Below are 15540 nucleotides of genomic sequence, written 5' to 3' on the forward strand. Positions count from 1 at the left end.
CATTATGTATAGATCGAACTAGCTATATATATATATATACATATACTTTAACATATCGAGGAGGTCATAATGAACTAGATTTGTAATAAAAATCATTGTGAAATCAAAATGAGAAAATTGGTATAAAACTTTACCATATAAAATCGAGATATAAAAGAATTATTAAAAATATAAAAAAAATAACATTTATAAATGAAGGCTTGTGATAAGCATTTATAACAAAATAAAGGGAAAAATGGTTTAAATTCTTGAAATGTAGTAATAATGTTTTAAGATTTAAAGGCGGAAAATTGTGCATGAACCACCATGACTTGATATTCCGACACTAAAAATCTTTTTACAAAAAATACCATGTTAGAGTCTAAACATGTGCACGTACCACCACGTCTTTTTCTATCTTCGACTCAAATAACGATTGTAACAAAAACAATAAATCAGAATACAACGTTATGTCAAAACACTAGTCCACGAAATCACCGTAGTTCTATTGTTTTAACACCGAAAATTTGGATGGCGGGCGGAACGCTCGCATTCGACTACTTAAAGTGGTTATCTCATATGAGACAATCTTTAAGGAGATTTGAAACAACGGGATCCAAGTTAAGCTCGTGATCCATAAAACACGATAAAAACTAATGTTTTTGCGTTTTAAGGTAAGGATACCTTGGAATACTATGAAAGTGTGTGTATGTGTATATTTATGATTTGATAAAATAAATAAGTATATAAATAAACAAGTGCATTGAACAATCAAGTATGGTAAACACATATAAGGACCCTAAAGTAAAGACTATACTAGGTCGTTACGTCTAACCACCTATCCTATAGTCTTGTGGCTCTGATACCAATCTGTCACACCCCGACCAATGGCAGCGGAACATGCCGGGGTGCAACGTGATTGGACAAATACACAAGACACTATTTAAAGTGACAATATTTATTAAACTCATTTTATTTCAACAAAAACAATAACAACACATCTCGTTCATATAAACAAATAGCAATCATATTGTTCGTTTTACTAATACCCTAATAGTCTTGGTAACGTTTTCCGTCAAGCACTCGAGTCAACAATAGTCAAACCTGTAACATTTCATAAAATAAAGTTTGTCAACACAAAGGTTGGTGAGCAATTCATAAGTTTGAGCATATAAGTATATAGTAATAAAAAGCCACAAAACTTGTATACAAAACGATAAATAAAAGCAACAATATGGATAATATGAAGTCGCTAATAAGAATACATTAGCGGCACCGTCTATAAGAGAATACCAAATAGATTCGGATTTCATGAAGTCGTTAATAAGAATACATTAACGGCACCGTGCTATAAGAGAATACCAAATAATTCACGGATTTATGAATCAACCTTCCAAAAGCGGTAAACACATAAGCATATAAACATGTAAGCATAGAACACCAAATCGAGCAATTATTTAAGTAAAGTATACAATCACGTTTGTGGGTTTAAAGATTCAAGTAAATAAAGCATTTAATTTGATAAGTATGAAATGTCACCCCAAAACGAAAGATGGAAAAAAGGGTATGAAAGTACTCACCTCGATTGATGAACCGAGAAATAAATAGATAAATAAATGAAGCTCGAGCGGTAACCAAACAGATCCGACTTGAAACGATAAACACCTTAGCTAAAATAAATAATGTAATATATATTAATGAACTTGAAACCATAATGAAACTATATTGGAAACAATGAACGATGAGGTTTGGTTGTAAATCGGATTACCGGTTAGTTTGTTAATGATTAGGGACTCGTACTTAATTGATAATTTAAAATAGAAAATTATTATTTTATTGGGCTTTTAGATAACTAAACCAATATTAAATAGAAACAAAACGGGTTTATTTCAAGAGTTCGGTTTTATAAAAAATGAATAGATAATAAAGCTTATAATGATATTATCAATGATAAAGTTAGTAATGCTAATAATAATTTTAAAATATGTTTTATATATATATATATATATTATAAGATAAATGATGATAATAATACATAATGATACTACCAATTGAGGATTGTTGTTAAAACTAATAATGGTAATAATAATAATAATAAATATAATTGAAATTACTTTTGTCGTTGTTACATTATTTGATTTATGAATATTACTAATAATAATAATTATTATTATAATTATATATGCCATGATAATGATAATAACTTATGTATAACATTGTAGTAATAATAGTACTAGTGATAAAATATAACTCGAGTATTAAATGATAACTAGGCCCGACATGGATTTCGGCTCAATAAAACAAGTAGATAATATTTGTATCCGAAAGTAGTAATATTCATAGGGATTAATAATAATAATATTAGTTTGTTTTATTAATAGTTAATAATAACATTATTAAGTAGTATTGACAATAATAATGATACCATACATAATTTTGGTTCGGTTTCTAAACGAGTTCACCATATTAAAGATATATTAATAAATATGACATTAATAATACCAATAGTTAAAATTAATAATAAGATACATCTTTATAAGGAGTTAATAATAACGATAATATAATTTAGATAATAAATATTATGTTAATAATAATAATATTAATTTGGATAATTTTTGTTTACAAAACAAACCGATAAACAAAACTATTATTAACAATTTAAATCTGGAAATCAATATATGAAAACTAATAATACCAAAACCCCAAATTAATTTACCTATTAACTGTTCCCGAGTCGTGGATCTATACCGAGAAGTAAATGAACTGAACCCGCTGGAGAGGAAGCAACAGCAACAGCCGGAAAACGAAGGCCGAGCGAGAGAGAGCTGCGAGAGAGAAATAACACGGAGAGAGAGAGAGAGATAGAGTGAGCCGAGAGAGAGATAGAGAGAGGGAGAAAGCCGAGAGAAAGAGAGAGCCGAAGCTACAACGAGAGAGATAGAAAGGTGATGCACGGCGTACGCCGGTGGCCGTTTTTCCGGTCACCGGAAAAACGGATAGAGAGAGAGGAGGAGCTGCCGGAAAGCCGAGAGGGAAAGAGGGGGTCGGCGGCTAGGGTTTCGGACCAGAGGGGATGTGGGTGGTGTTCGCCGGAGGTAGTGGTGCTCGCCGGAAATGGCGCCGAAGATGGTGGCCGGAAAATCGGCTAGGGGGGGGGGGTGGCGGCTGGATAGTATGAGATGTTAGGTTTAGGGTTTGTTATTTATATATGGTGTATAAAAGTTACATTTTGGCCCCTCAAGTTTGATATTTAGTTAAAAATGATTCAAAACTTGCATAACTTTAAAGAAATCCACTTTAGTCCCTAACGTTTACTTAACCGAGCTTATAAATTATAGATAACTGTATTTGACAAACCCCACACACGTTAGAGTTATAACATCGATAATTTGATAAAATGCCGGTTCGGGTTTACAAGTTTATCCACAACTATAATGTATAATTTATTAAAATAAATGCGAAAAATTGACATTTTTCAAAATGATTTCAAAAACGAATATAAAATGAGACCCGAAATTGTCGAATGTCACAGAGAAGGTGGCGTCTATTGTTTTTTATTTTTTTTTATTTTAAGGATTAAACTCTCTAATTATGGACCTGCTATTTCACATATATTCTTTGTAGGATTCTTCAAATTTTCTCTCTAATCTTAGGGCTCCTTTTAACTTGTTAAAGAGTAGTGTTTTTCGGATTGAGGTGGAAGATCAAAAAGTGGCCCGCATGGCGACACTTTTCAATTGTTAACCTGATTCCTATCCTTACGCGTACTTGGGGCTATCGGTAAGCGCAGATATGAAAAGAATTGCAAGTTGGAAGTCGGCTATTAACAAATTCCAAGCTAAGTTGTCCGTTTGGAAAGCAAACACTCTTTTCTTTGCCGAGAGATTAACACTTTTGAAGGCGGTCCTTGGGAGCCTCCCAACATATTTCCTTTCGTAGTATAAAGCTCGAGAGAAGGTTATTAACATTCTTGAAGCCGTCCGAAGACGCTTTTTAGGGGGAGGACCCGATTAAAAATAGAATCAAATGGGTAGCGTGGGACTGTATTCTTGAATCTAAATGTAGAGATGGGCTAGGGGTTGGAAGTTTCAAATGTGTGAATTTGGCCATTTTATGTAATCGATGATGGTGGTGGTTAAAAAAACTCCATGAATCATCTATGGGGTCGAGTGATTTATGCTCTCCATGGGAACGCTAGAATTATCAAAGTAGTACTGATTAAAAAAAAGTTTGTCAGGTGGTTCTTTCTTTCTTTTTTTATGTAATTGATGATGGTGGTTCTTTCTTTCTTTTTTTTTAAACAAATAAAACAAATAACTGTAAAACACAAAAAAGATGGATAGTAAAAGAAGGAAAAAAAAAAGAATATTAAAAGAAAAACAAATAAAGATTAAATAAGAGTGCACATATTAGGACGTGCAGCCAGTTCCAACCAATGAGGGGTTCTACTCATAACTGAACGGGAATAAAACATGCGACAAAGGTATCGTTTACTTTAATCCGGAGACACATAAATATGATATTGAACAACAGCAAAAAAGTAATATATTATGTATGCACAAACATCCTCGGGGTAGGACGAGAACGAGAAGAAGATAAAGAAACAGGCCAGAACCTTAAAGCTCTGATACCATATAGAATAATGAAAACCCCGTAAGACGTAATATATTATTGATCAATTATATATAGATGTACAATACAAAGAAACATAATCAAATACAATCTTCTAATTATGGTAACACTATTATACTAAAACTCTAATAATATATTCTTCTACAATATTCTCTAACATGCTCATCGGTAATTATTAAAGTTTCTATATCCGAAATGACCCAAGTTTGAATCTCGGCATGCATATTTCATTTTGGATTTAATTGTGGGCGATGCAAAACGGGCGGGCTAAGCTGGTATTTTTTTGTGTGGGTTCTGTTATTGTATTCCTGGTACAAAAGCAACTGGAGGGTAATTGTGTCATTTTGATCTTTGGTATAATTTTTATTAGAACGCCATCCTAGTGTTTTAGAAATCCTATATGTGATAAATGAAATTAATAATCATTTGTTGGGCTAAAAAGGAACATGGCTTGAGGCTTGATGTTATGACTATAGAAATCAAGCTAGTTTTACTTTTGCTCATGGGCTTAATACTGCAAGAGCTAAATAGATGTTACGTTGGCTGTTTCACTAGAAATGTCATTTTGTACGATTTACCTTATATTATGTGCCAATTAGCGAAAGTAAATATGCTTCTGTTTTGTATTGAAGTTTTTTTTTCCCAAAGTGTTCTTTAGTATAAAGTTATAAACGTTAAAAGATCATAGTGGGAGTTCAACTAAATTTACCTATGACATCATTGTCTACAACACATAAATGAGAAAACAATTATAAGCTTCAAAAGTGTAAACTTATGATTCATATTTAGTATCAAATATAATACAAACTAAAAACTATAAAAGCTGCTTTTCTTTCTAAAACCCGTGGATAAGGCAAATGACATACATATTGAACTCTTAACTATAAAAAATAAAATTGAATAACATTATTTGAACTTTCTTCATCATGATGTTCTTTAACTTTTAACTTACATACGTAAAGAACAAGAAAGATGATTGAGCTGACTAAACTATTAAAGAATTACTTTATAAAAAACAGAATACTCACGATTTTATATAAATCAATATTTAATTGTATTTTCATGTAATCATTTTTTTATGCAAACTAATATTTTATTTATTCATTATTTTATACAAACTGTATCAATTTAAGATAAAAGAAAAAAAAAACGGATTAATCGATCATTCTTATGGCATGCTGAAGTTTATGAAAGGAACAGTAACACTCGAATGTCGATTAATAAGAAGACATGAAACAACTCACTTTCTTACTGATGAAAAATAGATTGGGATTTAGAAAAATTGGTCTTTCTTTTTCAATTTAAGTATTCTTTTGAATCTCAGTATATATTGGTTGTTCCATGGTATAGACTATAGAACTATGTGGCTAGCTACTTCCTACTCTCTTGAATCATAGTAACAAAAATTAGCTTTTCAGGAATAATAATAATAATAATAATAATAATAATAATAATAATAATAATAATAATAATTTAACATTTATATGAAGCAAATTAAAGTATGATTATATTATAAAAAAAGATGAAAGAAAATAAAATAAAAAAACATTAAAGATTGTAAATTATCTAGAAAGCAAGAATTACACGGTTTGTCTTGCTACAATTTGGTGTAATCGGAAGGCAAGAAACTCGTTGCTTTTTGAAAGGAAGCCGGTGCAATTAAATACCATGATTGCGAGAATAAAGCACTGAGCTTTTTGTAGGTACGGAACAGATTAAAGTGGTCAGGTATAACGTGAGAAAGCAGGTGTAGTTTTAATTTAAATACATTGTCATGATGTTTGGGTTCGTTTTGTTCCGGATGTTTTTGTTGCTAACATCTTGCTTGTAACGGTGAATTATTCGTTATAAAAATTGTAAATTATCAAGATTAATAATAATAGATATTAAAAATATCAGAATTAGCACGAAACGACATCATTTCATCATACAACCTTAGGAGAATCTAATCTTCTAATCAGAAGCTGTTTAACGGCTGCGATGAGATCCTCCTCCGCCGGATTCCAGATCGACGATCGAAACTTTTTGCATATTCTCATATGCCGATCCAACGCTTCCTCCGAACAACTTCTCTCCATCTCGTTCTTAATCGCCTCCGTACACAGCCCACATATCCAACGGCCCTGGTTACTCGCCCTCACCGTAGCGATGTACGCAGGGGTACACTCTTCTGTTATTATACAACACTCGCATTTCACTAATTCCACGTCATCGTTTGGATTAACTGGTGATGGAATAACTGTGTCTTTAACCATTATTATTCTTGTTGTCACGGAGGGAATAATAATTTGATGAATTTTTGCTAGTTGAAATGAAAAGAGTCGTGGCTATATAGTTTATCAAAATTTATGATGAATTTTTGGAATAACAAAATTCAAACTCACCGATTTTCGTGATTGACTAGAAAACGTTCCAAATCTTCCAAATTCTACTAAAACAGGCAATAATGAAATTCAATTTCGATTTTTTTTTATTTTTATATTTCTAGAAAATTCCACTTTTTTTTTAACCCGGGAATACCAGTTTGATAGGGTCGGTTCTATGGTATAGCATATTAGCATATGGAGTTAATTGGGTTGGCATCCGGAGCTAGCAACGGGTTTAAAGGAAGACTCGTGAACTAGTTTGTATTTCAAATCAATTATATACGTGGTTGTTTTATTGTTTGATTTTGTTATTTTCTTATGACTTGGTTTATTTACTAGTTTGAATTGTCTTTTTAAAACAAGTTTTAGGGGAATTATCGTTTGAGTTTGTGACATATATACTTATTATGTGTATGATTGAAAGAAACTTTTATTTACACAACATATATGTTGGCTGATACTAATTAGCAAGAGTTATAATCCTTATGTTGTTAGTATGTTGTCTACATATTGCAATGCAAACCCAGTAAATTCTCAGTTAAAAGCCATCTCATATCAAACAAACTGGTCCAATACTAACAATCGATTCTAGGACCCCGAGCAGCCTGTATTGAACCGGAACTAATTATTAACATTAGGGTTGGTTATCGGGTCTCGTCTTTACTTTTAGTTAGTCGTGTACAGATCAGGGTCGGGTAATACCCATTTGATCACCCTTATTTAGAAACGTTTCTAATATCTTCAAATTTCAAATAAGATTTTTTTTATACAGCGAATCTAATGACTATTATATTGTTACACTTTTTTGTTGGTTATGAAACTGAAATAAGATGGGACTTGAACTTAAAAAATGTGTTTCGTCTGTTAACAAAGTATGGAGGGGTATGGGTTTAAGGGTCGATTACTGAAAGAAAAAAAAAGACATTATTACTTACAAGGTCACCATGTCCGTCTAATCACAATCAGGATTAAGAGTTAATTATTGAAAAATATTTCTACATGCTTATGGTGATATTGACATTTATGGATATTGAAATGTTATGTATCAGATTGTTGGTGGTTGTACTGAGTGTAAGATTGCATAATTGCTAGATCCATGCCAACTAGATTTGATTTGACAACAAATATTTGTCTATATGTAACCTAAAACAAACACAACTTTTAGTAATCAATCGATTAATTGTTTGACCAAACTTGAAAGTGGACATGATACCCTCTTTTCATAGGCTTAGTATTTCAAACTCCTTTTATTTGCAATAAAATTAAGTTCAAAGTAGTTAAACACAATATATTTATTTTACAATCATGTATGAACTAAAAGACTAACTAGAAGCAAATGATAATTATAATCTTGATTCGTTAAAGATAAACCGAGGGGTGGCTAGGTTAATCTTAAGGAGAGAATAAGGAGGAGATAAAATTCAAATATATTATTTAAAGTTTAAGTTTATTTTTATTAGTTTTCTAGTTCTAGTCAAATTGTGATTGTTAGGTTATAAATAGTTGATTTTGTTTTCATAATAATAATAAGAGAAAAGAAAGAAAGAAGTTTGAGTTCTGAAAGTTCAAAAAATCTTCTGTTGCTTCCGATTCCATTATTGTGTTTCATCACAAGTATTTAATATTTGTTATTATTATAACACCACTCTAAAATCCCTTGGTTCACAACAGTTCCATTCCACGTCGAAAGGTTTTGTTTCCAGTTTACGACCAAGATTAATAAATCCAATTAATCTCCAACAATTGGTATCAAGAGCGTAGGCGATCTACGATCTTTGGGAAAGAGCGGTGTGGGGCGAATAACCACATCCGACCGACAGGAAACAATTTAGCCGTAAGGAGTACGACTCACGTTTTTCCGATCAATCAACGAAGAAGACGGTGACTATAGGAGACGCGGTATTGGGTGCGAACCAAGTTGTGCAAGCAAGGGAACCAAGTTCAACTTCGTTGCAGTGTCCGAAGTTAACAAAAACAAACTACAACACGTGGGTTGTAATTATGGAATCGATCCTTGATGCTCAAGGATTATGGGAGGTGGTGTCTGGAGAAGCCCTAGACGAGAGGGAAAACAAGGTGGCTAGGGCTATTATTTTTCAAGCCTTGCCGGAAAACGTGTTGATGCAAGTTGCAAGAACCCGTGATGCTCATGAGATTTGGGAATCACTATGGGTTAGATTTTTCGGTGCTGATCGAGTGCAACAAGCTCGCTTACGATCGTTAAAGTGAGATTTTAATCAATTGAAGATGGGAGAAAAAGAATCCGTTGAAGACTTTGCCGGGAAGGTAACGGAATTTGCCTCGCAATTTGATAGTTTGGGTAGTTCAATGGAAGAACATGAACTCGTAAAAAAATTGCTCGATAGCGTTCCAGACCATTTTATTGCTATTGTAGCAACTATCGAACAATGGGCCAATCTTAACACTATGGTGTTTGAAGATTGTATAGCAAGGTTAAAAGCTTTTGAAGAGAGAATTAAAGGCAAGGAAGCTATGGTCGAGATGGGAAAATTATTGTATGCTAAAAACGAAAATCAAGGAAAAAAGGACACCGATCATGACCGGAAAAATTATGCTCGGGGTCGTGGCTCCTCGGGTTATGACCAACGGGGCCGTGGAAGAGGCCGTGGTCCAGGTTCGAGTAGAGTAAGGGGTTGGTTTAATCAAAGCAATGATAACCGAAGAGACGGTAACCAACCGAACACGAACAACCAACGAAAAGATGGCAATCAAGGTAATAACCATAATCATGGTAGAGATAAAAGCGGTGTTCGGTGTTATAATTGCAATGTTTTGGGCCACTTTGCATGGGAATGTCCGAGTCCACCGACTCAAGAAGCGAATCTTAACTAAGCCGAGGGTAAGCCGCCAACTCTTATGATGGCCTCAGTTGAAGTTGATAAAGATCAAGTTATGTTAAACGAAGAGAAGGTTCATCCAATCCATTACGCAAACGACTCGGTAAGCGATTCAATTTGGTATTTAGATAATGGGGCATCTAATCACATGACCGGATGTGAAGCACACTTTGCCCAAATTGATTATCGAGTGAGCGGTTTGGTGAAATTTGGAGACGGGTCCAAAGTGAATATTAAAGGGAGAGGTTCCATTATTTTCGATTGCAAGAATGGTGAGCAGCGGGTTATGAATGATGTTTATTACATACCCGACTTATGTAGCAACATATTGAGCATCGGTCAGTTAACCGAAGAAGGGTGTAAGGTTTGGATAGCAAACGACTACTTGTGGTTATACGAGGAAGGAGATCGCTTGCTAATGAGAGTCCCGAGAAGTCCAAACCGTCTTTATTAGATCGAGCTCAGAATCGGAGCCCCGGTATGTCTTTTAGCTTCCGTTAAAGACCAAGGATGGCTATGGCACACTAGACTCGGTCATGTTAGTTTTGAAACATTAGTTAATATGAAGTCTAAAAATATAGTACGTTGTGATATTCAAACATTGCATGGTGAGCATGTTTGCAATGCATGTATGCTAGGGAAACATAGTAGAAACTCGTTTCCTAAAACAACCATGTTCCGTGCCACGAGACCATTCGAGTTGGTTCACACTGATTTATGTGGACCAATCTCACCTCCTACTTTAGGAGGAAACCGGTATTTTATGCTGCTTGTAGATGATCATACGAGGTACATGTGGGTTTATACCATTAAAAATAAGAATGATGCTTTGGGTATTTTCAAAAAGTTTAAACAGGAAGTGGAGTTAGAGCATTCATTAAAAGTTAAAGCTTTAAGAAGTGATCGAGGTGGCGAGTTTCTCAACAAACTTTTCACCGAATATTGTGATCAAGAAGGAATAAAAAGAATATTTACGGCTCCTTACTCTCCTCAACAAAACGGTGTAGTCGAAAGGAGAAACCGAACTGTCCTAAATGCAACAAGAAGTATAATGAAAGTTATGGACCTTCCACAAAATTTATGGGGAGAAACGGTGAGACACTCGGTTTACGTGTTGAATCGGGTACCAACTAAAGCGTTGAATACGGTAACCCCCTATGAAGCCTTGATGGGCCGAAAGCCCAACATAACACACTTACGAGTGTTTGGGTGCTTAACGTACATGAAGATACCCAACGTCAACCTTCAAAAGTTAGATGATCGGAGCATGGAGGTTGTACATCTCGGAACCGAACCGGGATCAAAAGCTTATAGGTTGTACGACCCGGCTAAAAACCGTATTTATGTGAGCCTGGATGTCTGTTTCGAAGAAAGTCAAAAGTTTGACTGGTCTCGACATACCGACTCGTTTCAAGTCGGAACCGAACCTGAATGGGTTGAATTTATAATCGAGCATGCCTAAAAAGAAGTTCAACAAGAAATTCCAGTTGAAAACGAAGACCCAACAAACCTTAACGTGCCTGAATTTGAAGACCAACAAGAAGAAAATCCCGAACCTGAGCTGCGAAGAACTGGTCGTCAATCGGTTCCACCGAAAAGATTTGAAGATTATGTAATGTTGAGTGAAGGAGAATGTCTTCTCCTAGACGAAGAGCCAACTACCTTTGAAGAGGCAAATAATTCAAAGAAATGGCGAGAAGCAATGAGATCTGAATTAGTCTCAATTGAACAAAACAATACGTGGGACTTATGTAACCTACCAGCGGGTCACAAGGCGATTGGTTTGAAGTGGGTGTTTAAAACCAAACGTGATGCAGACGGGTCAATATTAAAGTACAAAGCACGACTAGTCGCGAAGGGGTACGTGCAAGAGCACGGGGTAGACTTTGATGAGGTTTTTGCTTCGGTGGCAAGAATGGAAACCATACACTTGATTTTAGCAATTGCAGCGAATTATGGTTGGTTCGTTTACCATTTGGACATTAAATCGGCGTTCTTAAATGACGAGTTGAAGGAAGAAGTGTACGTGAAACAAACTGGTGGATTTGAAGTTCCCGGGAAACACGGTATGGTTTATAAGTTACGAAAGGCTTTATACGGTCTTCGCCAAGCTCCACGAGCTTTGGAACGAAAAACTCGACAAGACGTTGAAAGCTTTGGATTTTATTCGATGTCCAAGAGAACCGGCGGTGTACAAGCGGAATACGAGAATTGGCATTCTTATTGTTGGTGTATATGTCGATGATCTTATCGTGATTGGTTCGAGTCAAGCCGAGATTGAGAAATTCAAAAGTCAAATGAAGAATGAGTTCGAGATGCAAGATCTCGGAATGTTATCTTATTATTTGGGCATTGAAGTAACCCAAAAGATGCATGAGATAAAGTTTAAACAAGAAGCTTATGCTAATAAAATTTTGTTGAGTGCAGGTTTAAGCGAGTGCAACCCGACTCGATTTCCTATGGAACATCGGTTGCAAGTGACCAAAGATGAAGACGGAGAACCCGTTGATGCAACCGAATATCGAAGAATAATCGGTAGCTTAAGGTATTTGACACACACGATGCCCGATTTGAGTTACTCGGTTGGAGTTGCTAGTAGGTTTATGCAAGAACCGAAACAATCCCATATGCAGATTCTGAAGTATATATTGCGATATATACAAGGCACGACTACAAAGGCATGTCGGCACACACTATCCCTCACTGACAATAAGATTCTAGGACTAAAAAAATATTGAACCAGAGCAAACACGCAAATGTATTTATAAAATTAAGCATGAGTAGAAGCATATTGAAGAAACTGTATTAGATAAAATACAATCAGAAAAACACAAACGAAGGAAGCATTACCACAGCAGTTAAGAACAGTAACCAAGGTTTCGATGTCTGCAAAACAAATAACGCAAATCAAATAACCATCTAAGACGATAATGTAAGCTAAAACTCGAATTAGTTAGGTAAATCGATTTACTTAGCCTGCAATATGAGTCAAGCGGCGATGGTCCATGCCCCCCACCAGACCACCGCCACCTAGGGTTCTGAAATGGAACCCGGCAACAGTAGGTTATGATCGGAAAGGGATGAACCAATCGTGCAGACTCCAGTGGATTTAGATGAAGGCATTGAAACCCTATTTATCTGGTTTGAGGCGAGAGGCGGTGTTTTGTTTCTCTGAATGAGAAATGATATGGTCGGTGCTGATGATGGAGTCATGGAACAAAAGTTGAAAAGGGAGACATAGTGGAATATTTGGTCCAATGGCAAGATAGTGCAACTCCTAGTGCCTGATGCATATCAGGATGCAACATCCAGCCATAAGAAAAGAGTACAAATTCAACAGCATGATGCACAACCATCACTGCAACACTTTAGTTGAAATTGTAATATTATAAATTACACTTTTACCTCAACTTTACAACAATAGTCCCTCCGTAAACATACCCTGCTTAAATTATCCACATATTTGTATGATCACCGCATATTTATAAATATACAATTTCGTCTAAAGTTTTGCATTGATGGTTGTATCACCTGCAGTAAAACTTGTACATCATTCTACGTGTCGATCACCGCTGCTCCTTCCAATAGTTTTCTTCCAGCCCAGCAACCTTCTTCCCACTCACCATGGTACTATTTTTTTGTCATAAACCGTCAGTTGCATCATCGCCGATTCTTCACTTTCTTTTTCACTGCCTATTATTACAGGGTTCGATTTAGGAACCCCAGGCGGCAGTCGTGTGGTGGTGGCAGTGGTCTGGTGTGGGAAAGTAGTGGCTACCATCTTACTTTCTCCCTCTATGGATACTCCAAATTTGCAATTGAAAATCCTTTAGTCACCACCGGCGGCAGTGGTAGGTCGTCTGCTCTCTGGATTATCACACTATCAGTACTGTTATCGGGTTCAATTTCTGAACCCTAGGTGACGGTGGTAGTGGTTTGTGAGCCGGTTGCCGGGTCATAGTCGTTTTCCATTAGTTGTTGCATTGTTAGTTTTGTTGGCTTCCGGCGATGTGTGTTCCTTTCCGTCTTTGCAGGTTTGATGCTACTGAACATTCCTTTTTATTCGTATACATTAGCTAATGCATGTGTTCTTTACTGCCTACTCGACTAGATTTCTTTGTTTGCTTCTTTAACATGTCGGTTTTTGGTTGCCCGCCAGGTGTTCAATCATTTGTTGATGTGTTTTTTTGTAATTTTTATTTCGGAATATTAAGATTACGTGTTTTGTGAAATAGATGGCCGCTGCATACAATGATTTCTACTAGATTTTGTGTTTTGTCGGAATTTGTTGTTTTGATGAGGGCCAAACATGATTTTTGTCGGTGATGATGAAATGTACGGTGACCGAAATCTCTTTTTGTACATCCTATCTGCATATTGGCTTGGCAATCCAGATGGCAAGTATTTTGCAACTATGATTGCAGCCATGGTGGATTTGGGCAGAAAGAAATTTCGTTGCTACATATCTGAGCCTCATCACTTATGGTTGTAGTGTCAGTCACTATTTGGTTATTTGGTTATTTGGTTTGTGCATGCTGTATGCCTTTTTTCTAAAAAGGTATATGTAACTCTCTAACTTTTACTTCATTGATATATATCTTCTTAATGCAAATTTGTGGTAAGGTTGCAATTCAGCAGATCAGCTATGGAGGTTGTCATGCTGATGAGTGTTCTTACTACTGTTTAACTAAAGTTTATGAAACATTATATTATGAATATCATCTATTTATTGAAATTGGATAAATTTAAATTTTTAGTTTGGAATGGAAACATATGATTTTGGTAAAGATCGTATAATTTGGAACTTCAGTTTACGGCGTGAATTTAGTTGTTGACTAAATTGGTCAACAATAGTTTTAAGTGATCTAAATACTTTTTTGTGTGTGTTGAAAAATATAGATGGGGACATACCCACTTTGATGGTTTGTAACAAGCATTTCAATTGGTTTATGAGTGGGAGGTTAAAATTGTGATAACAATTCACTTGGCAAAACCATCAAAACAAGTACATCATCCTCAACATGAGTATTCTTCCAAGTATTAAACACCAACACCAAAATATCGTTCATTATTAGTTAATGTGACAAATATGTGCGGTTCACAATATCACATGTTTGGTGTGGTCTCAGCGGTTTGTTTTCGTTTCAGGTATTTTAGATTCTGACACTTGATTTCAAGGGGACTTTCACATCATTATATACACAGTGAAACAATGCACCTGCTGATATATATGTTGCATAAAGCCATAAATAGTAGATAGAAAAATAAGATGATGGATTTATTATGGTGATACCATTATATGCTTTTAATTGTATTATCAATGTAACATGACAAAATGGCCGACACCAATGTTTTTATGTACTAAATTATTTTTATTGGATAACTGATCCCTAAACACATATTTAAGGTCAACAAAAATTGTGCTCCACCGCCTCCGCCACGTTGCGGCGGGGCAAAATACTAGTTCAATATATAATTTAAAGATAACCACACACTCATTTTAAATGTTCAACGAAAATCTCCTTAAACTATTGTAAAACAAAAATTATTAAATATTTGGAAGTTAAAGAATATCTTTTTAGTTAATGGATCTAGTTATGTATTTCAACTAAATGATTAAAATTTAAGGATATTAAATGGGTTGCATCACTGATAGAAATGCTAAATCTGATTACATAAACCTGAATACTATGCCAGGCGTATGA

General features: G+C 35.1%; 1 protein-coding gene across 1 annotated transcript; it reads right to left on the minus strand.

Annotated features, from left to right (window-relative positions):
- Positions 1-6536: 6536 nt before the first annotated feature.
- Positions 6537-6866, minus strand: LOC143623882 (uncharacterized). The gene has a single exon (XM_077094686.1). It carries the CDS (start codon positions 6864-6866, stop codon positions 6537-6539), a length of 330 nt encoding a protein of 109 aa, XP_076950801.1.
- Positions 6867-15540: the final 8674 nt, after the last annotated feature.

The sequence above is a fragment of the Bidens hawaiensis genome, unplaced genomic scaffold (genome assembly GCF_021521415.1).
Source record: "Bidens hawaiensis isolate Kalapana, Puna unplaced genomic scaffold, B.hawaiensis_p1.1 tig00003587_1, whole genome shotgun sequence".
NCBI classification, from domain to species: Eukaryota; Viridiplantae; Streptophyta; class Magnoliopsida; order Asterales; family Asteraceae; genus Bidens; species Bidens hawaiensis.